Raw genomic sequence first — 26,185 nt, forward strand, 5'->3', positions numbered from 1 at the left:
CACACTTGGAATTATCCACAAATAGGCTGCAAGGAGGCGGAGCTTGAGTTGGGGGGTTTAAACTGGGACAAAAGTACACCAATCAATGATAATGTATTCTAAGAAAGAGCAGGAAAAGAGGATATACCGTGCATTAACACAAATCTGGCTAAAAGGAGTCACTCAAATGAGCGAGAGTGGGTATTAATGAACTTCATCGGGCCCAGTGAGCGTGACCGAGCAGAGGAAGAGATCATTCAGAAGAGTCGGGTGCTACGGTATGCCAGAGATGAACTCGCTGAAGAACTACAAAGGGCTCAGCTGTCCAGGGTGTTAGCAGCATTTAGGAGCTTCACAGTTTATGCTAAAGCCTGTCAGGAGACTGCAGGTACCCCAAGGCGCTGGCACATTAACATCCATGTTCAAATGTTAAGTGGATGGGAGGGGGGGGGGTGGGGGGAAGGCTGATTCAGCAGAAATATTACTGCAGGGTGAGGCCAAAGAGAGGACTATGGAAAGAGGTATGGAGAAGACAGAGCAGAGCTGAAAAGAAGTGTTTGGTGTGAAAAGGAGAGAACTTTTTTTTTTTTTTTTAAATGTGCTGATAAGGAAGACATGCAGCATTTGCTCTAATTACAGTTTTCACATGATAACGAGTAAAAAATAGTTGTTTTCTAGGTCTCAGCTGATTTATCTAATAGCAACGCTTTATTCCAGTGTTATCGAGTTAATCTCATCTTGAGAAATTAACTCGTTTTTGTTTTTTTAAGATATATTTTTTGGCCTTTTTTCCTTAATTAGATAGGACAGCTGAAGGTAGAGAGGAAACATTGGAGGTTAGAGTGGGGGGTGACATGCAGCAAAGGGCCGAGGTCGGATTCGAACCCACGGTCGCTGTGATCAGGGCCACAGCCTCTGTACATGGGGGTGTGCTAAATAGCCGATAGGCCATCCGGCGCCCCAATTTAGTTGTTTTATCAGGAAAACCAGCATAACAGCATAAATATGTCGAGATCACGGGAAAAATTAAGTCGATTAAAATGTATGGATGCATGACCGCTTAGGGCTTCCGTAGAGATCACTTGAACTCATTCTTCACAACGTACACTTCTCCAGTAAATACATGAAAATGACTGTAAATCAAATTACTTTCTTTCCTCTGTGGGTTTTTTTAAACCAACTGATTCACGCCTCCCCACCAGCCACTACTATTAAATTTCACACATCAACTCAGCTGAGTGTGGTGGATGACCCTGTCATCCACCACACTCAGCTGCTACCCATTCCTAACACGGTATATCGTATATATAGAGGACGGATATCAGTTACAGCAAGTCAGATGTTTGGGTTGCCTGGTGAGTCAAGAGTTAAGTCTATTTTGCCAGCATGCCTACAACCCTGCTTGTCTTCACTTGCCTTTCTAACTCATTTGAATTTCTTAATTGTTAATGTTAAGGTTACAGCTTCTCCAGTAAAAAAAAAAAAAAAAAAAAAAAGAACCACCCACTGTTTGCAGTCTTCCAATTTCCTCTCTTGGCTTTGGATTATCTTGTACTTAATAAGTTGTCTGAAGAAGTCTCATTTGGCTCTTCAAAGCGCTTATTTAGGTTTATTTTTGGATCATTTAAAAATCCAAAATCTGATCAGTGAGTTTTTCCTTTGCTCTGACCTCATGGTCAACTATATAAAATAAGCTTCTAGGGGCTGAACCCTGGATCTTTGGTTCCACTTTGAAGGGTTCAGGATTTTTGTTGTTATGCGCACGCTAACTTATCCAAGAATAAAAAGGGTTATACCAAGTTCATAATGCAAAAACTCTACTTCTAACACATAACTCACACCCCAAAAAATGAAAAAATACTCTGTAAATTAAATATTAAGGCTTTTCTCTATCCCATTTAAATGAACCAATAAATAAATAAATAAATATAGAGGTGCTTTTCCACTATCACAATATGAATGATCTTGATTAGTTCATTAGTAACGATTCATGAGGTATCGTAAGTCTTGAGGAGCCCCTGAAGGTTGTGGAGATACTGCAGGTCCACTTGACCTTTAACAATCACTTTAATCCCACAAGGAGATGTGTTACATTAGATTAAACGCAGGACAACCCAAGGAGAGACTGTAAATAAAAGATAGCTTATGATATATCCTCGGGGTCCGAGCGTTCAAGAAACTACATTAGGTACGGTGTTTTGATGAAGAAAAATTAAATCAGCATGTCGAGCCCATGGCAACAACTCCTGAATGTGGGTCTTTGTGATGATTGGGTTTCATCCAGCAACATTCACTCGGTGTATTTTAGTGTCCTATGGTGTGGGAGTAGAAGCGCGTATTAATCAGCAGCCAGCCACCCTCCATGAGCCGCTGTGCAGCTTCCTACGCTTTGGAACAGGATGAGAGATGGAGGTTAAATGTATGAATTTTGGGTTGAGGGTGTTACTGTTCAGTAGTGGCGACACAAAAATGTTGCCAAAAGCAACAGGCGCGATTTAATGATGCTGAAAACAGTACAGTAAAAATCTGATGGTGATTTAACTCTATGGGTTATTCCCCCATCAAACTTGATGGAGGGGCGGGGGACATGGGCCAAAAAAGAACCAATTCCATTTCGCTGGATCCAATTCATGAAGCAACTGTTAAATGAGTTTGAATTAAGTTAATCTGAACTGTTTTTCTGCCATAATAATGATCAAATTTGAGTCAAACCCGAAATTTGTACATTTTTGAAACCAAAAATGTACAAATTTGGACTGTGGATGCAATTTCGAAGAACATAATAAATGCATTGCTAAGATGATGGCGCTTCAGCTCGGCCCTAACATGTTTTTAGACTTAAGTCAATTATGTCTTTACAGGGGGTCTCATTTGACCTTTTCAGACAAGTTGTAGTTTCAACTTGTGTTGGATGCAATCAATCTAATTTCTCTTCATGTATAACAAGTTGAGTCAGGTTTCAATGTAGTAACCTCTGTTACCAAAGTGGCAAGAGAAAAAGAGAAAAAGTTCTGATCCAACCAAATCTTTTGACATCCCATATCAAACTGCAGAAACCACGTCAGCCTTTAAAAACCGTATGTCCACCAGGATGTTGTGGCCAAAAGAGAGAAAGGCAAAAAAGAAAAAGAGGAAAACACCAAACAGGTGGATGACATAGAAATGAACAAATCTGCAGAAGACAAAACAGAACAGAGTACTGAGCGGATTGATTTCAAGAGTGGTGAATAGAAAAGAAAAAGGCCAATGCTTTGACCAGTAAAAAATCTCAAGCAGGTTCTGGAAGGATCACAGCCATCCCTTACAACTAAAATAACTTCACTATTATTGGAAAAAGTTTGGTTTAGTGTGATCACAACAGCTGAGAAGTCCCATTTTAAGCTCCATTTTCACCCTTGCTCTTGAAGAATTTCCAATGGTAGAGTAAAAACAAGAAGGGACTATTTTTTTAAGTGGAAGAAAATAACCCATTTGAAATGTATAATGTATAATATCATATCCTCAGCAAATTTAATTTCAAATTTTTGATATCTTAGAAAGTATCTGAGACCCAGATCTTCGTTTATAATGAAAGAGCTGTACAGGGCTGACATACGACCTCTAACAAAGCCGCCTGACTTGTATTCTCTCCTATGTACTCCGACAGATGTCTATACTGTCACCATTAGAATCTGAGCTGACAAACATCACGATGTGAGAGAGCCATGATTACAGTGTAGAGTATGATGCCAGTGAATGAATCAACATGGCCTCTAACCTGCTATGCTAGCAGTGTGTGCTAACATGAGTGCTGTTTGCTAGGGTATCCATCTGTTTCCCCGGGCAGGAGGATGATGGGACACGTGAAAATTAATGTCTCTTCCTCTCTTTCGACCACAAAAGTACAGCAGAAAAGTAGAACAGTATTTCAATACAGTAGAGGAGCCTGAAAACCAAACTGGCAGATGAAAGAGCAGAAGCAAAGGAGTGAGTTAAAATAGACCGACAGAAAGAGTAAGGAAGTCGAGCAGATGGGGAGAGAGCAGATGTAAAATTCATAAAAAAAAATGTCTGTGAGGAGAAATGTAATCGAACTGGAAGGCTGGAGGAGGAGACTGAAGATGAGTCCTACAAACAGAAATCTGAGACTCCCCTTCGCTCAGGCTTGCTATAAATTATTAACACAAGCTCTGAACAAATGAGTTCAGCACACAGGGAGGGGGGGGGGAGATGAATCGCCCAGTGTGAGTCCCCCCAGATAACCTCCAAAAATGGACCAGAAGTGTCAGAGCCCACACATGCATGAACCAGAAGCTATCAACCAAAGGTCATGGCTTTTAAAAAAACGAGAGATGTCTTCTGGTCGTGTTTTTTCCGGCAAACACTCTATTTTACAAGCGCTTGCTAAACCTGCAAATGTAATCAAACCTTGAGATCATTTACAAACTCACTAAACATGTCAAAGTAAAGGGTGGAGAATGGACTATGAAATGACAACAGAGTGTAGCTCGGAGGGTGCATATAAGAGTTTAGAAAGAGTCAAGTGCAAACAAAGGAATGTTAATGCTCTGCAGTGTTGTGGGGATTTGCATAAAAGCCATATTATTCTGAGTCACAACACTGAATGAATTTTCTTGTCGTCGTTTGCAGCAAAAGAAAAGAACAATCGGAACTTTCTGAAATATAGTTAAATTCTTAGCACAATCAAAAAAATAACGACTGAAATGAAAACAAAGTAATGAGAATCAACCTCCAGATGCATTTAGTATCACTCCAGCACAAATTTCCAGAATAGAAACTCCCCCAATGTCAGCCTGTGTGTGTCCGCCTGTGCCCTAAAATACTCCAAAGTATGTTTTGGTTTGGGCTTTTCTGCTCTGTTAGCTCCTTTAGCTCTGTTAGCACTGGAAGCTCACTCATGTGTCCACTTCCCCGCACAGAGACACAGCCCCATCCTGGCTAACAGACCGTATGTGTAGAGAGAAAACCAAGCCACAACTTCTGGTGATGACAAATGAAGCCACGTACAAAATACAGCCATAAGTGTCCGCTTGAGTTTGGCTCCCAAGAAAAAAACATTTATTCCAGTGTTATAATGTCCATTTCACAGCAGAAATTAACATGTTTACAGCGTGATACAAAATAAAATGTTGAGCTGATTTCTTCATTGCTGAAAATTTTGCTGGGGTTGATTCTTTTTACAAACCAATCTGTTTTGATTTGATTTTAGATACAAATTTTACATAATTAGAGGGCATGGCTGATTCGACTGACAAGTAGACATTTTGTGACTTTTAGCTGGAGGTTTAAGACCCCGTTGGTAGAGTCAGCATTTCCAACATGGTGACTGTCATCACCAGGCTTCATAGCACCTCTTCAGAAACTACATCCGTGTTTTATACGGTTGAAGATTAAAAAAGACACAGAGGAATGGCTCAAGCACAATGAAGAGCTCCACTTTTGGTGAATTTATTCGTTATCACTGAAGAATTCAACTTTCAAGATCGGCACGCTTCATCTCAGAGCTTCAAAGAAGACCAGCGGTTCTCAACTGGTGGTGACCCAAATTTCTGATATTTTTCAACCAATCAGATTCATTTAATGAGAAACTGTGCAGTTAGGACCTCAGAGGGTACAAAGTATGTGACAAAGGAAAGAAAGCACACCTTCACAACCAACTTTTGGGTCCTGACCAACCAGAAACAAACCACAGCATTAAACAACTTATGAAGAAAGCTGAGGTCAAAGTGTCACATTATAACAGACATTTCTTAAGACATACTGTATTTAAGTTGATGCAATGCTTTCAAAAACAACTCTGATTCCTTCTTGGAAATGTACCAGTCCAAATGGATTATCATAAACGGACAGTCATAATGTAACACAATGGGTGAATAATTACTAATGGTTGCTAGACTTGCCAGAGAACCAATCCGAATGAGCTAATTACCCATCACCTTCTTACTAATTTAAATGATACACTGATATTGTTATCTGATTCAAAGGTCGTACAAAGGGCAGATGATACGACATCATTGTCAGACAGGAAAGCATTCATTTATGACAGTGATTTAAAAAACTTGCAGCAGATGTGTCCAGCAGCACTGTAGATAACAGAAATAATTGGTCCTTCTTGTCAATCAGGCTCTTCCTGTCCCCTTACAGTCCAACATCTTTTCTAATTAAAATAAAACACTCATGGCATTTTTGCACCATCTGCAATTTCCATCTCCCCGTAGTATCTCTTGAGCAAACCTTCCAGTAATGAAATGAATATCAATTTTCTAACTATGATTCCATTCACATTTTATATAGCCATCCCACTGTCCCTTGCTCCAACAGCAAATATCTCCCCATCTTGTTCAATTACAGGAAGATGGTCAGATTGCAAACCATTTTTTCATTATTACAGCTTATCGGGTCTTAAGACCAGAATACAATGCCATACAAGAGTAATGGCATCCAACATGTTTTACCTGTAAGACACATGTATCAGAGTTTGCTGTAAGCATTGGCTCCCTACCAATAAATATTTCATGCAGATTATATTACATTATCATTGTTTTTAACTCAGTGGTTTTGACTGGATGAAGTTTTTTTTTTTTTGCAAATTGGGACTTGCATCTCATGGACTTTGCCAAAGAGAATTGAAGAGTTAGAAAGTACCTAGCCCCATAGCGGGGTCTTTTTTAGGGACAGATCTTCTACCCCAGAACTACATTTTTTCTACCCTGGTTGATTTGGTGCAAACGCACTTAGTTCTTTAAAAAGACCACAGTTCTGGGGAATGGTACCTCAGGTAGAAACGGACTATAGAATTGAAACATAAAGGTCCCCTAGCCAACTGTGTTCAACCACAAGGCATACATAAACACACACAAACAAACATGCATACCATATTGCTTACATGTGTTCCAGCCTCCTGCTGCTTTATTTTGCTGGGCCTGACTCTTTAGCTAATGGTCACTGCAGAATTAATTGCAACCATTCGTCTCATTTTATGTGGAAACTACAACAACAGCACATCTTCCACATTCACTAACACACACACATATTTGCTCTATTCGCCCTCTCAAGATGGGTCTGGTATTCATTTAACTTCACTTAACTTTTTTTCCATGAGCTTAAGTCGTTGTTTGAGAGCAAGAACGCCTGGAAAAAACAGGGTCCACAGAGGCTTTATATCTCACTGTGCTGCTTTCAGCGTTCTGACAACTGCTGAATAATAACTTTAAAAAAATCAAAGAACAAGAATGGCTTCTTGTTTCCCTCCTTGAAGGAAAACTAAGGTTTATTACAGCAGAGCTTTGTGTTTTTGTAAAGTTGGAAGAAAAGGCCCAACGGGAAACAAGCACCATTGGTCACACAATAGTCTGAAGGTGTACAACTAACAGCTGAGCTAGTGGAAGATAACTCGTGTGGAAGGTTAAACTTTTTTTCAATAGGAGATGCGTCTATGGTGTCACCAAGTAGTTTAAGCAGAGTGGCTCTGATTCTTCACTTTACAAACTCTCCGCATTAGCCCTTTTTTAAAAGTGCCGTAACTAACCTAAGAGATCGCAGCATCTTTGTTCATTCATATTGGTTCAGTAAAGGCGTAATCTTGGTGTCCTAGTCTTTTGATTTCACATTGGTTTTTTGAACCACCAACAGGGGGATTGGGCACGAATGTAAGGTTAATCTCAGAGACCCCAGAGAGCGCAAAAGCACAAAGAAATGAAAGTCTATAATGACTTTCCTTACAAATGCCATTTATTAGGCAAAAATCTGAACACTGTATTTTGAAATGTTTTGTGCGATTTTGAAGCAGAGTTAACCAGAATCTTTCCCTCTTCAGGCTCAGACTAAAGCACAACAATTTTTGGATGATTTCTTTCTTTGTTTTTGGATGCAGCAGAGCAGAACGTTTAGCAACCATTAAGCTGCAGGTTTACTGCTCAATGAATTCAAGTATCTAAGTGGCTTACACTAATTAAACTCCTTTCCTTGGTGTCTCTTACACTCTGGAGTTATGCAGCTTTAGGCCTCTAAGATTTGCTAATGACTAAGTAAAAATAAACTTACCACAAACCTGTGATTAGTTTAAGTACTTCCATGATTTTCACAAACACCAAATCTCCAACTGATTGAGGATAAACATTTTGATAGACTGAAATTCATTTAATTTAGTTGAAATTCAGCAATCCAGCTAATCCTCACATCTTAGACGTACTGTCCTTTGTCAGTTTCTTTATTAGGTCCATAATTAACATCAGAGAATGATCCGGTTTTGCAAAGATTTTTTCCTTGAGAGCCAATTCATGTCTGGGTCTTTCACAGATTTCTTTATAAACAGTCACATCACTGTCATTTCCAATGTCATTGCTCCCCATTGTGTTTCTGGAGATCACAGCAGGCATCATTACCGGAAAGCTGATGAACTGACTCACATCTTCTGGGGGAACGTTTGTTAGCAGCGAGTTTCCATTCTGATGGTGGGCCAAATTAACTCTGATGAATTGGGCTTTCAGTACAGTTAGCACATAAAAAGTCTAATTAGATCATTTGCATGACTCAGAAGCAGCTCAGTTTGATCACATGGGATAAAGGTAGACACTGATGTGTCTCAGATATGGTTCAGATTGCTCTACTTTTGGCTGATTGGTTGCTTGATTTGTGCGCTCTTATTACAAATCTTTTCATAGCTTTTACAGCTCTGTAATCTGTGTACGCTTTACTGCAAATGGGATGCATGCTGGCCCTTGTGCTTATGATGATACTCCAAGGTAGTCAACAATGCAACTTTTGCTTCGCATCACATTTATGGTTATTGACTTTAGGGTCAAAGTCCGGCGTGGGAACTGTGGTGCATTCGACTAAACGCCTATGTGCCAGTTTGGGTTTAAGGTTTATACATGGAAGAGTAAATCGATCCCAAACCGAATTATCTCGGTGTGTTGGTCCCACTTCCAGAAATTCAACTTCATAGAATTTCAGTCGGACTAAGATGTTTGCATACTTGACTTTTTCTGACTGGCAGATGAAATTGAGGAAATGGTCGGATACCAATTCCATATTTAAGTTTCATATACGCCCAATATGACACTGGTATCAGTTCAATGTAAGCTGGAATTCAGCCCATGTTTCATACAAACGAAACCTCAAGTGAGAAAACTTGTTTTCTGCTGTCAGAAAGCTGTCACGGTTTGTAACTAACACTAACATCTTGGCTTCTCCAACAACCACTTCAGTCACTTCTGAAACTGGACAGCTAGTTCCACCCATTTCCTGTTATCTTGACACGCCAAAAACACTACTCTGAATAAAAAGACAAAAGGAGAAGTAAAACTCATGTCTTATTAATGGTTTGTTATGTCAAAGTAAAGAAGTTGATACATTTAGAGATTATAAGTGAACAATTAGCTGTTACCAAGGATGTTAATATTCAAATAGACCCCCAATTCACAATTCAATTATTCAAGATTTTAATGTTTTTGTTTTTTGTGATGTGAAGGGTTTGACTGTACTCTTTAAGCAAAGGGTTGATAAAAAGCACCCAAAAGCAACTCTGAAATGTTCCAACTTTGACAGCTGTCTCCTGCAATAGTGGGATTTTGAGTGTTATTTCATGGAGGACTGACAGTTCATTTTGGACTCTCTTTGCTTCTCCACAGTCAGGAGGATAAATATCCATGAGATTTTGAAGGCAGGCTCCTTTATACTAAAAAAGGAATCGAATGCACCAATTTATTTCAAATACGGCTGCCTCATTCAAGAGCCTGTCACCTTAACTTCTCATCCAATAATGTTTAGCATGCAGGTTGTTTTTTGCAGTCTTCAGTAAACCATTAATTTTGTCTTTTCCTTCCACTGACCGTTTTATGGACGTTATAAAAATCAAAAAGGATTCCATACGGCTCGATAAAGAGCACCGAGCATTGTTGCAGCTGTTTGATTTGGGACTTAATTGTGAAAATAATGAACAAATACACCCAGGTCTGGCTTAAAAGCTCTTGTAAGCATTCAGCTAATTAATGACTATTTGCTCACTGATGCTGATGAAGGAGAAAATCCCCGGGGAGACACATTCTTAGCTCAACCCACAGAGAGAGTGAGACAACGCGGTGCTGACCATGAAAACGGCCTGGTGAGCTTTCACATGAAGCTCCTGTCCTCAGACAAAAAAATAAAATAAAAGGACAAGATCCTGGCCAACAAAGGCTGCTACATAAAAGATGATGTTGTCCTACCTAGGGGTCTGCGTAAATTGTGGGCCAAAACATCTTGACAGCATTATTCAGCCATCTCTGAAAGTAGGCTGAAACCATGTCACAACACAATCACAACAATGCAGACAGGCCGATGTGCAACGACAGTAAGCCGGGGAGCTCACAGTGGCTCTCAAGTGATGCAGAGGAGGGGGGAGCTGGCAAGAGTGGTGGTGATAAACATGCCTGGAAGGGGATGGGGAGGGGGGAGAAATCAAGAAGAAGCAGGGCCAAAGAAATAAAGAGAAAGAGAAGGCGTGGAAGATAAAAAAAAAAGAAGTAAAACTAGGACTAAACAAAAGACAAGTAACAAGTGAGGAGAAGTGGAAGAAATATGGGGACTAGTCAAGACCCCCCCAGCCCACTCTAATGTCTCCACATTACCCCATAAACACGCATGTTGTTTCTGACCAATTAGGCACACATAAAAGCAGGGGGCTGGAACTCAGCTGGGGGCTCAGATAGTCTGCTGGTTACATCTAGGCCATTGTCCCTCTCTCTCTCTGCCTCTCTCTCTCTCTCTCTCTCTCTCTCTCTCTCTCTCCACTTCTTCTCCTATTTGTTGAATCCACCCGAGCAGTGAGCGGGTGCAGGGGGGAGGACGATTTCATTCGGCACCCAGGACCAAAGGATGTCAAGCAGAGCCTGCAGCAAACAAGACCATCCCAGCACCTTTCATCTTCGGCACTTTCTTCATCTGGAGCAAACACACGCACGCACGCACACACCAACCCACCCACACATAACACACAATAAAATCATACAGTAAAGGCTGAGAGCGTGTGTGCCATGCGGAAGCTGGAAAAACATTGATTCATAGAGACAGTCACAAAGGCTGCTTCTCACCCAGCCTCCTTCTATAGCACGGCTGCTCTAATCTAAATGTTTTCAACTGTTAGTTGATGATTTTAGTCAATATTCTTGTCAGCGCTAGTTTATGATATTAAAATGAACATTCTTGAGGCATCTGAAAATGATTTGATCTCAAGGGTTGAGAAAGATTGTTTTACATGACACTGAAACATTTTCTGTTACAGAGAATTGCGGAATTTCCTAATTTAGCTGATGCAATGTCAGTGTTACAAAGACACCTTGCATAAAGCACGTGGTCTGTTAGCAACAATGCTTGCATGCTCCGTGCTCCTTCAAAAGCCACGCCCCTCACTTACATGCACGAGCGCCATTGGTCCAAAAGCGGACCTCAGCTCATCGCTTGCATTGAGTAGAAACTTCGTCTCATGTCTACTTCAGCGGTAAGTAAACACTAAACTTTATCATAAAATGTTAAAAAAAAAAAAAAGCATGACTATATTACTACTCACAACAGCCTTGTGCAGACAAGGGGTTGAGAATGAGCAAGGAGACAGGGAGCATGATTGGTTCATCAGATTGGTACCTCATGTCAGACATTGGTCGAAGTTTTTAAAGGCTTACAACTGCTACAGGTGACTGATTTTGGGGGCGGCAGAGGCTCACTCTGTAGGGACTTGGGGTTGGGAATCGAAGGGTCCTGAGCACTGCCGAGATGCCCTTGAGCAAGGCACCGAACGACCAAAACTTCTCTGCAGCGAGATCCTGTTTGTGCATGTTTGTGTAGCATGTTCATTAAACCGAGTGTAAAACTGAATTTCCCCCTCGCAGGATTAATAAAAGATATATTAAATTACATTTTCTTTGTTCCTGTTTCAGAGCACATGAGTTATTAATTTCTGTCAGGACCTAAAAAGTGTATCTGGAGAAAATGACCAACCCTGCCTTCATAATGCGCCTAAAAAAAACAATGGGTGATGTCACTGAGACGACGTCCATGTTTTATACAGTCTACCGCTTGAACTTGGGTCAGAGCTTTGAACGAGCTCACTATCCAACAATGTAGTGTTGCAGTGTTTTGAGAGACAACGTGGCAATGTTGCATAAAAACAGATTCTTTATCAACGCAGTGCAGAGACCACAGTACACAGCGTGTTTCACAAACCCTTGTTCTTGAACCGGAGCTTATCTGGAGACTTTCTGCTGACTACTGTAATTTATCAATCCATGGAAAACATGCTCCTCACTGTTTCTGCAGTACATCCACACACCTCTCTGTTACTCACACACAGGAGACACTCTCTTCCTATCTTCAACCTGTCAGACTCTTTAATGGATAACTGACACCTTCTTCAAGGCATGACAAGCAGATGTGGCTAAAAGACACTAAATGTTGAAGATTACAGATGTCGTGTGAGGATTTTTTTTCACGCGGCAAGCCAAACAATGGAACTTCGCAGACTGAGAATCTTTTCATCAACTAACTTTGGGACGGCTATAACGGGTCAGCCCTCTCCAACCATGTCAGTTAGATCAGTGTGGGTTATGGCGTGAAACCACGGACATTAGCTTGTGTTTACTTGTGAGTGTGAGTGATCTGCAGGCTTGAGGAGAACAGTGGTGAACGTTCCCTGTTATTTTTACTCTATCGAAAAACTCATTTCCCAACAGGAACATGAGAGCATCCAGTCAAGAATGAGCGTGTGTTTTTTTTTTTTCCTTCTCCCCGAGTAATCACAGGCCTTCTGAAGTCTGGATTACGAGGTACACACACACAATGACCCCATTATGTCAGCAGTGGCATTAACTCAAGATAAATATGCTTCCAGGGAACTCAGTGCAAGATCACAGCATCACAAGAGGGGGACTGACGGTGTAAAGACAATATTTTCAGAGAGTGGGGCTGATGAAATCTGAGAAAAACGGAAATTTACTTTCAGGAAAAAAAAAAAAAAAAAAAAAAAAAATCTCCTTGTGCCCTGCCGAGAGCGTTGAAGAAGATGGTCAAACTGTTCAGGTCCAGGACATGACCCTCTCTGCTGCTGACGCAACACACGCAGCCTTTGGTAAACACAGACTCGTACAGGGGGGTTTGCATTTGTACAAGTACAGCAAACAAACAGACTGATTTAGAGACTGTACAAATATGGAAATGCAAACAAAAAAAAGAAGGAGTTTCAGGGAAAAACTGGAGTTCTATTGTGCAATGAAGGAAAAACATCTGCTAACTGTTGACTACAGGCCACGTCATTGGGAAAAGAAAAGCTTTCAAGTTGTGTGTGTGCGTGACTGTAAAACTGCTGGGGAACATTTACCATGGTCACATGCAACACCATGCACACACACACACACACACACACACACACACTTACAAAATCCAGCACATGAACATGACCCCCCTGTTGTTAAATTCTGGGGCAAAAGGACCGTACTGGTCTCTCAAGAGAGAAGACACTTAAAGGTTTTTTATGTGTTCAAGATGTGATGTAATTCTCCACTTCCCTCCCTGGCCAACATATGCGCGCACGCGCACACACACGCACGCACGCACGCACACACACACACACACACACACACACACACACACACACACACACACACACACACACACACACACACACACACACACACACACACACACACACACACACACACACACACACACACACACACACACACACACACACACACACACACACACACGCACACACACGCACATAAGGAGTACACAAAGAAGCACACACCAAAATAAACAAATATGCCAGAACAAAGTGGTCTATGAGCATCTTGCAATTCCATCTACAAAGAGCAAAGAGTTGTGTATGAATGCACTTGGACAAGAGGTATGTGCACACAAACACTGAAAACACACACACACCTCGCAAAATGCGTGCCTCAACGGAGAAACATACCCTTAAGCTAGTGCCCCAACCACAGAGGGAATGCAGGGAGAAAACTGCCGTGAATGCAAAAAAGAAGGTTAGCTTACATCTCCCCCCTCTTTTACTCACATACTTCCTTTTCCGCCCCTTATCTCACCCGATCACCTACTTCCTGCAGTGACTGCCTGAAGGGGGAAAGACCTGCTATTGTATGGCCCAATCATCTTTTATCACCCACTGAACAATAAGCTCCTCTGCTGGGCTGTGAAGTCTCTACCTGACGTTTCTCTCTGTCTTCCTGCGACTCTGTGAAACACAAGATTTCCTGGATGCGGAGAGGAGGTCACTGCAGAGGTCACCCCGCAATCCTGCAGGAGAGAGGGTGCGTGTTTGCTTAAGGGGACAGAAAATGGGGGGGATGACTAAGAAGGAAAGGATCGATACTGGAGCCACTAGTAAGCAAGATTGTCATTGGTCGACACCAGGTCAGCAAGTTGACACTGAAGTGTTGCAGCAGACAGTTTCAGCTTAGAGGTGCAGCAGTTCTCACAGCTCGACTTTGACGACCTTAAAACAGCCAGAAAATAAGCTTTTTAAAATTAAAGCTTTTCAAAAGTAGTAAAAAAATATTTTCAGAAACCAGAGGCTACATAACAGGTGTCAAATGACGCTCTCAAGACCTATTCAGCAAGCAGAATACACCGAAAGTGACAACGTCAGCGGCTTTAAACATGGATCACATTATCCAAAATAAGGTTGTATAAACCTGTTATTGTCTTGGCTTCAGCATTCATTCATTTGTATTAAATGGTCTAAATAAACAGGCTCTTTTTCAATATTTTATTGGTCTTGGTCTTGGGTACGGTTGTCACGGTAACAGACTTTTAAACTTTGGTAAAATGATCGTAAAAATCAGAAGTTATCAAAATCTGTTTGGATTCCACGGCGACAAAAATAAAAGTCAAAGGCAACCCAATTGGTTAATTGCTTGTTTTCAATCAACAAAATTGCAAGCAAACTCCTGAGCAATGTCTAAATTGCCCAAATACATTGACAATGTTTTGGTACCCAAATGTTGCCAATGTATTTGTGTTATTTAATATAAACAGTGTCCTCTGCTCTGCGTCTGTTGGTGAGACATAAACGTGACTTCATGCAGCTTTCTGAGAAGCCAAAAGGACTGAAGAAACCTGTGAATTTCAAATGTATTACCGCTGCTTTCTCTCTCGTTTGCTCACGGCAACTTTGGGATTAAATATGACTGATGGTCTGTCGTTCTTCGAGGCTGTCGGTTCTATCGGTCATTAGAATCGTTGCTCTGGAGAGGTATTGTTTTGAATTCAATTTAGACAACCGTATTCTGAAGAGAGGACACCCACTGGTGGTCCAGTCATCCTGTTATATAGTGTTTAATATGTCCTTCACTGATACGTATGTTGTGATCGTTCGTGGCCCATCAATAAGCCCTTTGTCTGCAGGCAGGTGAAGAGGAGACAGCAAAAATGGGAAACCTGCAAGTTTTGCTCTTGCGTCTAACAGCACTAAAGTTATGGCCTGAACTATTCTCATTTTTTCCTCTTCTTGACACTGTGACCGTTGCACATGCACACATCAGAGAGTTGATGTTGAAACATCATATTACCCCATCAGATATCGCACAGTACAGTAACTGTGTGAGAAGGAGAAAGTGTTAGGAAACAGAAAGATTTAGTAAAAGTACAACACCAGGTGTTACACTCGTCCCCGCCTAACGCTCTATTATTGGCCTCTAATCATTTTGACAACCCTCAAGTGACCCTGTCATTGCAAGATCTTTAAGTAGTAAAGACGCAGAGCTGGACTTTCTGGCACATCCCCCCCCCCAACTACCAAGGTGCATGAAGAGTGAAAGGCTTGAAGAGGCCAAAAAAAGCTCCACCGACGTGTTTCAGCTCGAAGCCTTCATCAGGGTCATCAGCTGTGCAAAGACATCCCTGATGAAGGCCTCGAGCTGAAACACGTCGGTCTGATAAAGTTAATAAAGTTGATCTTCATACTACAAGTGTCGCTGGAGCCCTCACCAATAACCTGAAGTAGTCCTGTGTAAAACCCAACAAAAGCCTACAGTGTACATGTCATGTCAGAAAACCCTTTTTCTTGCGTGTCTGCGATGACCCGCATCACTGCCAGACAACATTGACAAAGTTGAAGTTATCTGCCCCAGCTGCCATTGACTAACACAATGTATCAATACCCAGCGGGTCCGGGCGGCTCACTCCCCCGCACAAACAGACCAAAGACAATGCCGGGTTCATGCTCCAAACGCCAGCCGCTGACATTTGCACAGCGTCCACAGAGGAGAGGAAGAGCACAAATGTCCCCACTCTGCGGGAGCGCTCGCTGATTGTAAGCCTTTTCTTAAGACTTTGTTCATCTTCTGTTTCTTTCTTCTGGGCACAGCGGGCAGCCATTTTCCTGGCTCAGACTGAAGGTTGTTTGGCACACCTGGTTCGTGGCAGTAGACAGCAGGGGAACGAGGGGTGGAGGGAGGTCACGGTGCTCACAGCCGGCCAGGAGGCGCCGGCTTAACAGCGTCATTCTATTCAGACGGACACCCGGATCACTGCTCATTACCTCTGTAAGGGGATTTCAGGTCCGGATACAAGCTCACCTATTTCTAGAGCTTTGTGCAACGTGTGTGTGTGTGTGTTTCTGTGTGTGTAGATTGTGAAATGTGGCATTCAGTAAGTAAAGCATGGCCTAATGATGTCAGACTTTTCTTCATTAAGTTATACTCTCTGCAGTGTAAAAGAAATACTTAATATTTCATGTTCAAACAGAGATTTTGCCAAAAGAGATTATGCTCAAATTAACTTGAGTTTAAAATTCATCCTGCTTTGAGACTCAAAGGCAAATAAAATGTAAATTTATATCCATTTCCTAATTTGTTCTTTATGAGAAATATAGCTTTTATGAATAAAGGGTGGAGATGCTCTTAAGCGCACTCATTATAGCAGCATATATATATATTTTTTTACATCGCGTCATACCTCAAGAGATCCTCTTGAAAGTCTCCCACTGTGAGGAGCGTAATGTGAACAGCCAGGTCAGGAGAATATTCCAGAGCAGTCCTCCCGAAATGATCTAGATATTTTCAGGAGTGCGGATGTGTAAACGTTTTTTGTAAATTCCGCCACCAGAGGGCTCTCAGTCAAAACAATAGCGGAGGATGACATCGAGGCTGGCGGGGGACTCATGGGAGAGATTCTCCCTGCTACTCCAACCCCGACGAAAACGGAATCAGAGTTGACCGTAGTCAAGACGAACGGGCGAAACCGACCTGAGGAAGAGGATATGTTTACTGACGATGTAGCCAAGAATAATTGACATAATGTTTTTAATCACAGCAGCACATACAGCTACAGTACGGCAGCTTTCAGTTAGAGTGTCTTCATTATGTGGCGGTCTTAGATGTAAGACCCGGTGCTTCCATGGCAACGATAAACATGGTGGCAGCCACGACAAAACATGTCCTGTTACAACTCTAAAATGAAGGATTTCTCTGGCTTTGATAACTGTTGGATATATTTGAGGTAATGCCATAGGTTTAGTCAACATTTTAATGTAAAATTCAATAAAATTCTACATTATTGTAGGAAAACTTCCGAGAAATTGTTTTCTAAGAAGACAAAACTGCTCTATGGCTGCTGTGTTTTGGCTGAACATGTCCTCTGGCTTCTCTAAAAATAAATATGACCTAGTTAAAAAGAAAAATATTTAACTACAAATCGTCGGATTTCCTACATTTCTAGCGTTAACGATTCTATAAATTGTTTGAATCTATAAATACGAATGTAGAGTTTGGTTTGCTTTGAACAAAATGAAACTAAAATATGATAATAACCGGGGTTTCCTGTTTAAACTTTCTTTTTTACATCTTCCTGCAGCTGTTCACTGATCTAAAAGCTGAAAGCAGGTGTGTGTTTTGTGTTGCAGTACATTAGGAAGTCTATCTGTGAAGTAAAAAGCACCCTGATGATGGTTGAAACAAACAGTCTCTTAAAGCTTTATGCTTCTTTTGTTACAGTTTTAAGGTCTCTTTGGATTAAAATGCGTCCTAAGCCTCTGTTTAGAAAACATCCTCTTTTCTTTTTCCAAACAGCATCCCCTGTGCTTTCAAGATGCTGCTTATCACTCTGGATTACACACACACACACACACACACACACACACACACACACACACACACACACACACACACACACACACACACACACACACACACACACACACACACACACACACACACACACACACACACACACACACACACACACACACACACACACACACACACACACACACACACACACACACACACACACACACAACACACACACACACACACACACACACACACACCGCTGACCATTAAACAGACTCGCTTTAAGACAAAACAGATGTACCTCATTTGATTTTTTTTTTTTTATCTACACAGTGAAGCAGGTGGGCTTCAGCGCTGGATGGATAAACACAGTGACAAGCCTTCCAACTGAAACTGTCAGAGTCTGAATTCTTCCCCAAGCACCTAAATAATCATCCTGATAAACCATCAAGTACACACAAACACAAACACACACACACACACACACACACACAGAGAGTTAGCAGACACAGTCACAGGACAAAGAAGGCCTGAAGTCTTTTATTGCTCCGCTGGAGGAGGCTCTAACCTCGAGAGGCTGCAGCGTCTGTCCTCTCACTGCACCACTCTCAGCTGTCACATCTTCTCTAGGGCTGCACACAACTCACAATGTTGTCATTTGATTGGGATTGGGCTGTTTGATTTAAAAAAAAAAAAAAAACTCCTTGATGATTATTATTATTATTATTAACGCTAGGGGTGTAAATCTCCAGTTTATTCACGATGTGATACAGTAATGATCCCGTCTTCTGTCCTCTTTTGCTTTTTTCTCTGACCACCACCGGGATAGGACTGTGGATAGAGTTGGAAATCAGAGAGAGAGAGAGAGAGAGAGAGAGATCAGGGAATGACATGCGGGAAAGGAGCCACAGGTCAGATTCGAAACCGGGCCGCCCGCTTGGAGGACTACAGCCTCTGAACATGGGGTACGTACAGTAACCAATAGGCTACCAGTGCCCCATTCACATGTGGACTTGAATAGGGTTGCTTTTTTCGCCCTTCATACTTTCTCTAGCTCTATAAAAGTAGCATTTTGAATAGCTGATGTGTAGTTTCGTATGACATTATGGGATTTACTTTATTTTTGTTGATAAAGTGGCTCCTTTCTAGCATGACATCTCTCTCTCTCTCCTCCTCCTGATTCATAAACACAGCAGGAATACAATCCCTTAAAAAAGGCTAGTACTTAAAAATAAGCTAGTTTAAGGCCACTCCATATGTCTGATAGTGATGTAAATATTACGGATTTGAAATGCTGAGTTTGTTTATTTGAAAAGGAAGAGTGCACTATGAATAATTCAACCCCTGGTAACACACTTGTGATCATTTTGGTTGTAATGTTTCATGTTTTTTGGATTTTTCTGTGAAACAGATTAAAAGCCAAAAGGTCCCGATCTGGATATCAAAAAGTGAGTCCCCTTAGGGTCTTCCCAACGGATGATCCCACTCAGACCTGATCTTTTTATTGGTAACAGGCTCTATATTCAGCGTATGCCCTCATCTGGCTGCACAGACATAACTCTATTAAAAAATTCAGCAGCCAGGGGACAGAGCAAACCTCCCGCTTCATCCGGTCCGTCTTTAAATTAATACTTCTCTTCTGATGTCTGTGATGATGTGCTGACCAGAAGAAGAGGGTCACATGGAGGTACAGAACTCCTCTGATGTCCTCTTTGCTCTGCGTCTTCTGGTTTGTTTGGCCGTGCTCCTTCTGCATGCCCCATCTAGTATTTTTGTTACAGCACGCCAAGTTCAAACCTTAGTGAACGTAGAGGACAAAGCAGCAACGTGTGTTTATGCAGAAAGGCCACGCGCCCCCCCCTCCACCCCTCCACCCCTCCACTCCTCCACTCCCCTGTTGCTTCAGGCCCAAATTTTTGTGGTTGCGATTCCCTGCTATCCATCCTTTTATGCCGGGGCCAACGAGGCAGCAACACAGTCGTGCAGGCGACTCACTGAGCCATGACATCACAGAATTACAAATAGGAAGCTGTTTGAAAATGACTCTCATCTTCATCCTGCTGAGGACTTTTGGAGGAGAATGAACTACCTACTGGCGGGGCGCCGCTGGAATAGGCAAACAGCACCCAGGCAACTTTGGCAGGATCTGCTGGTGAGGGGCGGTGGGGAGGGGGCTGCCTCAAAAAAAAAAAATGTGTGTGATCACACTGTTATTGTCCCTTGTTTCACCCTGGCTCGGCAGTGGGTGCGCACACACACACACACACACACACACACACACACACACACACACACACACACACACACACACACACACACACACACACACACACACACACACACACACACACACACACACACACACACACACACACACACACAGAGGAAGAAGGTGGGGAGTCTGCTTTCTTGTTGTTGGCAGTTGAGGAAAAGCGATGCCCATTCACATTTTGGGCATTGAAGCACTCAGTGGGCAGGAGCAGACCCCCTTTTTTGTCTGCATTCTCTTACACTGACTGCTTTCACAGAGCCGCCCTGTCTGTACACAAGAACACAAGCGGAGCGAGAGAAAGAGAAAGAGAGAGAGAGAGAGAGAGGCTGACAACCACACATTCAACTCTGTGCATTTCATGCTTCACAGAAACATACATCAAAACATGTCGGTTTTATTGTTGCACTTACTCTGTGCTTTTTACATCTGTAAACCTGGACAAAGTGCGGGGATCGTGATGCGTCAGCCTGCGCTGGCAGCATGAAAGTGAGCCTCCGGGAAGAAGAGAAGCTGTTTGGAAAGCTGCCAGCAGGCTTGAGACAGTGGAAACTGTAGCTGCAACAAAGGAAAACACACACACACAAAAAAAAACCCAACACGAGGCTATGTGCATTGGACACAGAAGGGTGCAATGTACGTATGAAAGTGTGTTCTCAGAAGGCGCTTCACCCATCGACGCAATTAATATTCTGCAGCACCCAATAGCCGAGGAGGGCGTGGTGGAATATAACTTTTTCTCAGATGACAACTGTGACCCTGAGGCGAGAACTTTGCCGAGCTCAGCTGAACACAACAGGCGAGCAAAGTCACACTGACATTCATCTGAACGAGCGTCAAAAAAAAAAAAAAAAAAAAAAAGGAGAAACAGTGAGTCAGGGAGAGCTGAGAGCACGAGGGGCAAATCACCCGCTCCGTCCTCTGACGCCTCGCTTATCACCGAGCGCACCACCTCCAGGTACGAGAGGCATGTTAAGGGTGACAGCAGGCTGGAAGTGAGAACGACAACGAGACTCAGCCGTGTCACATGCCAGGGCTGAAACCCATCTGCACATGCCAGGCCAACTTCCCCCTCCCTCCTCCTCCTCCTCCCCCTCCTCCTCCTCCTCCTCTTCCTCCTCTATACCAGGCTCACTTGCCTTGAGTGGGTACAGATGTGTGATCTCCAGACGCTCCTACTCGGGGAGTCCTTATTGGACCCACAGGGCTCAACAAAAGCTGGCACACATGCTTGAAGAGCTCCTGGCCAGAGTGTCAGTTTGACACAGTCACATCATTTCCAGGCAACTGTGCGAGGGGAAGTGTGTGTGTGTGTGTGTGTGTGTGTGTGTGTGTGTGTGTGTGTGTGTGTGTGGGGGGGGGGGGGGGGAAGGGGGGGATGGAGGTGCTACAGCTGAGTGCGAGTGCGGGACGTTTTATCATTCACGATGACCCGACAGAAGGCAATTTAACAGCTCGCATAACACACAAATACGGCGGCCTGATAAAGTCACATGAATTCACGCTCAAAGGCTTATGAACAGAATTAGAGCTGCAGCGATTATGCGAGCAGAAGGAAATGATTTGCCACAAGAATATTAAAGAGTTCAAGCTGAAGTGTCAAACATTTGCTGGTGTCTGCTTGCTGAACGTACAGATTTCCTGTTGTCATTTCTGATCGTAAATAAGAAGCGTTTGAGTTTAAGAATAAAGACCAAAAGGAGGTAACTCCAAGACAAAACGTTCAGCTTTTGTTAATTGTGATGAGCACAAAACGTCCAGATTTTTACGGAAAGAGGAATGTATCAACAATCATAACTTGCGGACATTTAAAGAGTCTACAAGAATACGTCACTCATCATGATGTGAGTAGAAGACCTGCCCAGAATATCCTGCTGTCCTGCTCCACTCAGCAGCCTTTACTTAAAACTCTCCATCGAACACATTCCTCAAAGCTACATCACATCCCTTCTTCTGATCGCTCACTTTCCTTTCCTCTTATTCTGACTGATTATAGGTTATTAGACTTCCATGTAATCTCTCTGACAGACAGCGGAAAGCATCCGTGTTATCTTTAGTCCTGCCACTGTTCTCCAAAGGCACTGCATGGGTAAATTTAGACAAGTGATATGATTGAGAGGGATTTATTGAGTCTGTTTGACAGGCGCTGGGCAAACAACCGTCCCACCACTTCTACGGAGAGAGCGGCTGCAGTGTCTGATAGTAAAATGAATCAACAAGAGAAATGTAATTATATCTTTTTAAAGGGGCATGATTGTTTTTTTTTTTTATGTCTGAATTAGGCAGTTGTGTTAAAGCAAACTGGGCCTGCTCTATTAATCTGAAAAAAAAACTTCTGTTTTTGAGGAGGCAGTGGAGTGATCTGATTACTTTGATCCCTGGAAGCAGAGAACATGATTCATCTCGCAAAACATCTGTCCTGATATAACCCCCCCCCCCCCCCCCCCAAAAAAAAATACACTTCCTGCTTTCTCCCTGAGACCAGGACGTCTTAGGCTATACTTCCCATAATCCCACCGCATCACTATAGCACTTCCACATAACACTAGAGGCTACTATATGTCAACTGTCCAAACATGTGTCCGTCACGGTCCCCACCTTCAGGGTCTCTGTCACACATCCTTACCTCTTTGACTTTCTCCCGGCGCTCGTTGGTCATGGGGTCGCTCGGTTTTCCGCCGTCTCTCCCCAGAGGTGGTTTGAGCAGACACCTTTTGAACTTCTGGTAATTGAAAGTATCCGAGGTGGGTCCGTGGGCCGGGGCGGTCGCTTTATCCGAGATTGACGGCTCCGTTTTGGACCTGGGCAGAGTCAAGTCCTCCTGCGCTCTCCCCCCGGCGAGCCTCGCCTCGGTGGCCTCATGAGAGACGGGAGGTTTGCGGCTCAGACTCTTCAGTTTGGTGCTGCTGGTCTCTCCTTTGGCCGGGGTCATGCCCCTCAGCCCGTGCTCCTGGTCCTTGGGTCTTTTCAAGTGCGCCCTCCCTGCATCGTTCTCGGACCCGGAGCCGACGGTGACCGGCTGGGTCTCGGTCTTGGACAGAAAAATGCGCTTTAGCCGAACGGAGTCGGGCAAAAAGAAAAGGGCCCCGAAACACAGCGTTACCAAACCCGAGAGAAAGAGCAGAAAGACGAATTTCTGGGACAGGCGCAGACCCATGCCCGATGCTGACACACCGGGCAACTTTCGGAAAACCATTGAAACTTTTCTTAGGACGTCGCCTTACAGTGGGGTTTTTTTTTTTGTTTTTTTTCCTCCTCCGAGACTGCACCGTGTTTGGACAGTCTCCTCGCTCCTCTCTTCACCGAGCAGAGTCTCTGCTGCCTGGGGGCAATGTTAGAAAAAAAAAAAAAAAAGAATAGATACGCGGGATTTTAAACACACCCCCGTGACACTTCCAGAGAAGCATGAACAGTGTGCCAGAGCTTGTCTTTATCTCGCTGTCGATTGGATCTGCATGTACGCGGAGGTTAGGCCTGCCTACATCTACAGTTTAGCGATGATTTTGGCGACACAACTCTGGAGGGGTTGAGCCTTTTTTTTTTTTTATCTACACAACGCGAGCACCGACATCAGTGCGCAGCGGGATTTGGGTTCAAAATGTAAATCAAACATCAACACACGGGGGGCTTTCGGGTGGCTGGTAGATAAATGGGCACTGGCGTTTACTGAAGCACTGAGCTGTATTCAAGAATAACAGGATTACTAGAGCACACGCCAGGCGAACAGATAAAATGCACTTTGATTAGAAGCGACAGTGACGCGTCTCGCAGTTCGTGGACAAAGTTGTGTCTCGTTGCATTATTCCACGCCGTGCATGTCGATATTATTAACACACTGCCCCGTGGTGCAAAACCTTCAGCGTGCAGCCAAGCATCGTTTCCTTGTTGCCGATGTGCCGAGCCACGTTGCTGCGATGGGCTATGTGAGCTCCGGAAATCTCATCTGTGGAAAATGAAACGCAGTGTTTGAGTGTCTATCCTGTACAGCTGGTGGACGGAAACGCGTGTGCATGCATGTCGCCGATCTGTCAATAACACTCCTCCAGGGAAGCCTCCCGTTTCCTCCTCTTCCCCCCCCCCACCTCCTCCACTGGCGTCAACGCGCCGGGCGAAACAAATCGCTGGATGACATTAAAAAGAAGGCGGGTTTTTTTGTCCCATGCGAAGTTATCCTAGCCCCCTGACGATCCCGATCCAGAGAACGTAAAAAGAAATCCACCATCCAGTCTGACGCCGGGTTTCCTCAGTAAAGACAGACAGACAGACAATAACAACAGCACCACCACCGCGGCGTCGTCGCTCCGGTACCCGCCGCCGTCTCTCCGTCTCTCCGCCTTGCCTGCCGACAGTGCCGCTCTCTCTCTCTCTCTCTCTCTCTCTCTCTCTCTCGCCTGTAGCGCGTTTGTGTCGCCGTGCCGTGGACGTCCGCCTGCGTAAAAAAAGAAAGGGAAAAAAAAAAAAAACAGCAAGAGGAGATGGGGCTGGAAATGTAACATATAGTGAGAGGAGAGGAGAGGAGATGAGTGGAGAGGAGAGGAGAGGAGGGGGAGAGACGAAACGCTCCACCGCTCGGCAATCCAGTGGGCTGGTCGGGTATCTTGATGGATATTCAGACCAGCTTATCAAAACACAGTTAAGCCGTTTGGACAAAAAGGAGAGCTAGGTCTGAATGGCTCTCTGTAACCGTTTGAAAATCATCCACACCCCCGAGGAAAAATGAGCTTGTTTAATCCTGGAAAAGCTTTTAGAAGAGGGTGTCAGCTACATGTGTCTCTACAGCACACAGGATTTTTTTTTTTTAAAGCAATACATTGAGATATAATAATAATAAAGGAAGAAAATCATGCCTGGGAAGTTTTTCCAGCCCATACGAAATTGCATTTGAATCTGTGCTCATTTCAACACCTGACTGTGTAGCGGTGGAACCAGCAGTCCAGTTAGAAAGCCTCATGGTGTCAGTCCTGAATAACCCTTCAGGATATTCTTGAATTTGATTTCTATTTTTCAGAGTGTTAAATCAGCAGCAGTTGTAGGCCCACTGAATCGTAGTGTTTGATGTAGAAATTTGGCTAACACTAGCTTCAAATCGGTAATAAAAACACAACCCAAAGTTTGAAAAGCCAAGCTAGTCTTTTCACAACACGAAGGCTACCCCAAGTTTAGACATTTTATGGTTCCGGCTATAGTTGTAAACAAACATAGCATATTATGTGAGATAAAGCCTGCATTAAACAAAGTTTTATATCCGACATTTAAAGCTAAACTAGCCAAGATAATCTTAGAATATTTACGTCATGTTTGTACTTTGGCCTAGCAAAATTGTTACCACTTCTAATAATAGTTGATCATCTATTTTTTGAGTGAGTTTGTGTGTGTGCTGGGGAAAGGCTTGAGTGGTCTTTGAGCAATCTTGAAATGCATTCACAGCAGAGGTAATTGTTGTCAAATTGGCTGCAGGATTTTTTTATAGGTTCCCAAGATAAAAAAAAAGAAAATAGCCTTCCAATGTAAAATGTTCAATATAAACTGAGGCAGGGTGCCCATGAGGGAACACAGAGGTCAAGCGTTAAACTCTTGTGAAGACTAAAGTAGGCCTTCACTCACAATAGGCTATATTCTGTAATATCAATGCTCGTTGTGACTGATTGATATTTCACATTTGGTTCATTGGACCTGTAATGTTTCAAAGCTTTAAATTAATTTGACTTAATCTAAAAATCCTGTTTCCTTATATTTTAAAAAACAGATATCTGCGAATGAATGTGAAGTGACAGAGGATTTGGTATCTAAGGGCCTACTGTCAACTTTTTTGGAAGGTCTTTTGGGCAAATCCCACTGTCATCATCAGCCGATGGACTGTGCCCAGTTGTCATGG

The 26,185-nt window shown here is 43.0% G+C and overlaps 1 protein-coding gene across 3 annotated transcripts in view; it reads right to left on the reverse strand.

Moving 5' to 3' along the window:
- Positions 1-24,797, reverse strand: part of LOC109983706 (mannosyl-oligosaccharide 1,2-alpha-mannosidase IA) — a 201,645-nt gene extending 176,848 nt beyond the window's left edge. Inside the window, exon 1 of one of the 3 annotated variants that reach the window (XM_020633533.3) lies at positions 22,937-24,797. In XM_020633533.3, the coding sequence (XP_020489189.1) occupies positions 22,937-23,506 (570 nt within the window). In that variant the 5' untranslated portion in view covers positions 23,507-24,797. Of the gene's footprint in view, positions 1-20,723; positions 21,153-22,936 lie in introns of those variants that run through there. The other 2 variants (XM_020633534.3, XM_065958216.1) reach the window with 2 other exon arrangements.
- Between the last annotated feature and the right edge of the window lie 1,388 nt (positions 24,798-26,185).

This window comes from Labrus bergylta, chromosome 8 (assembly GCF_963930695.1).
Source record: "Labrus bergylta chromosome 8, fLabBer1.1, whole genome shotgun sequence".
Taxonomy (NCBI): domain Eukaryota; kingdom Metazoa; phylum Chordata; class Actinopteri; order Labriformes; family Labridae; genus Labrus; species Labrus bergylta.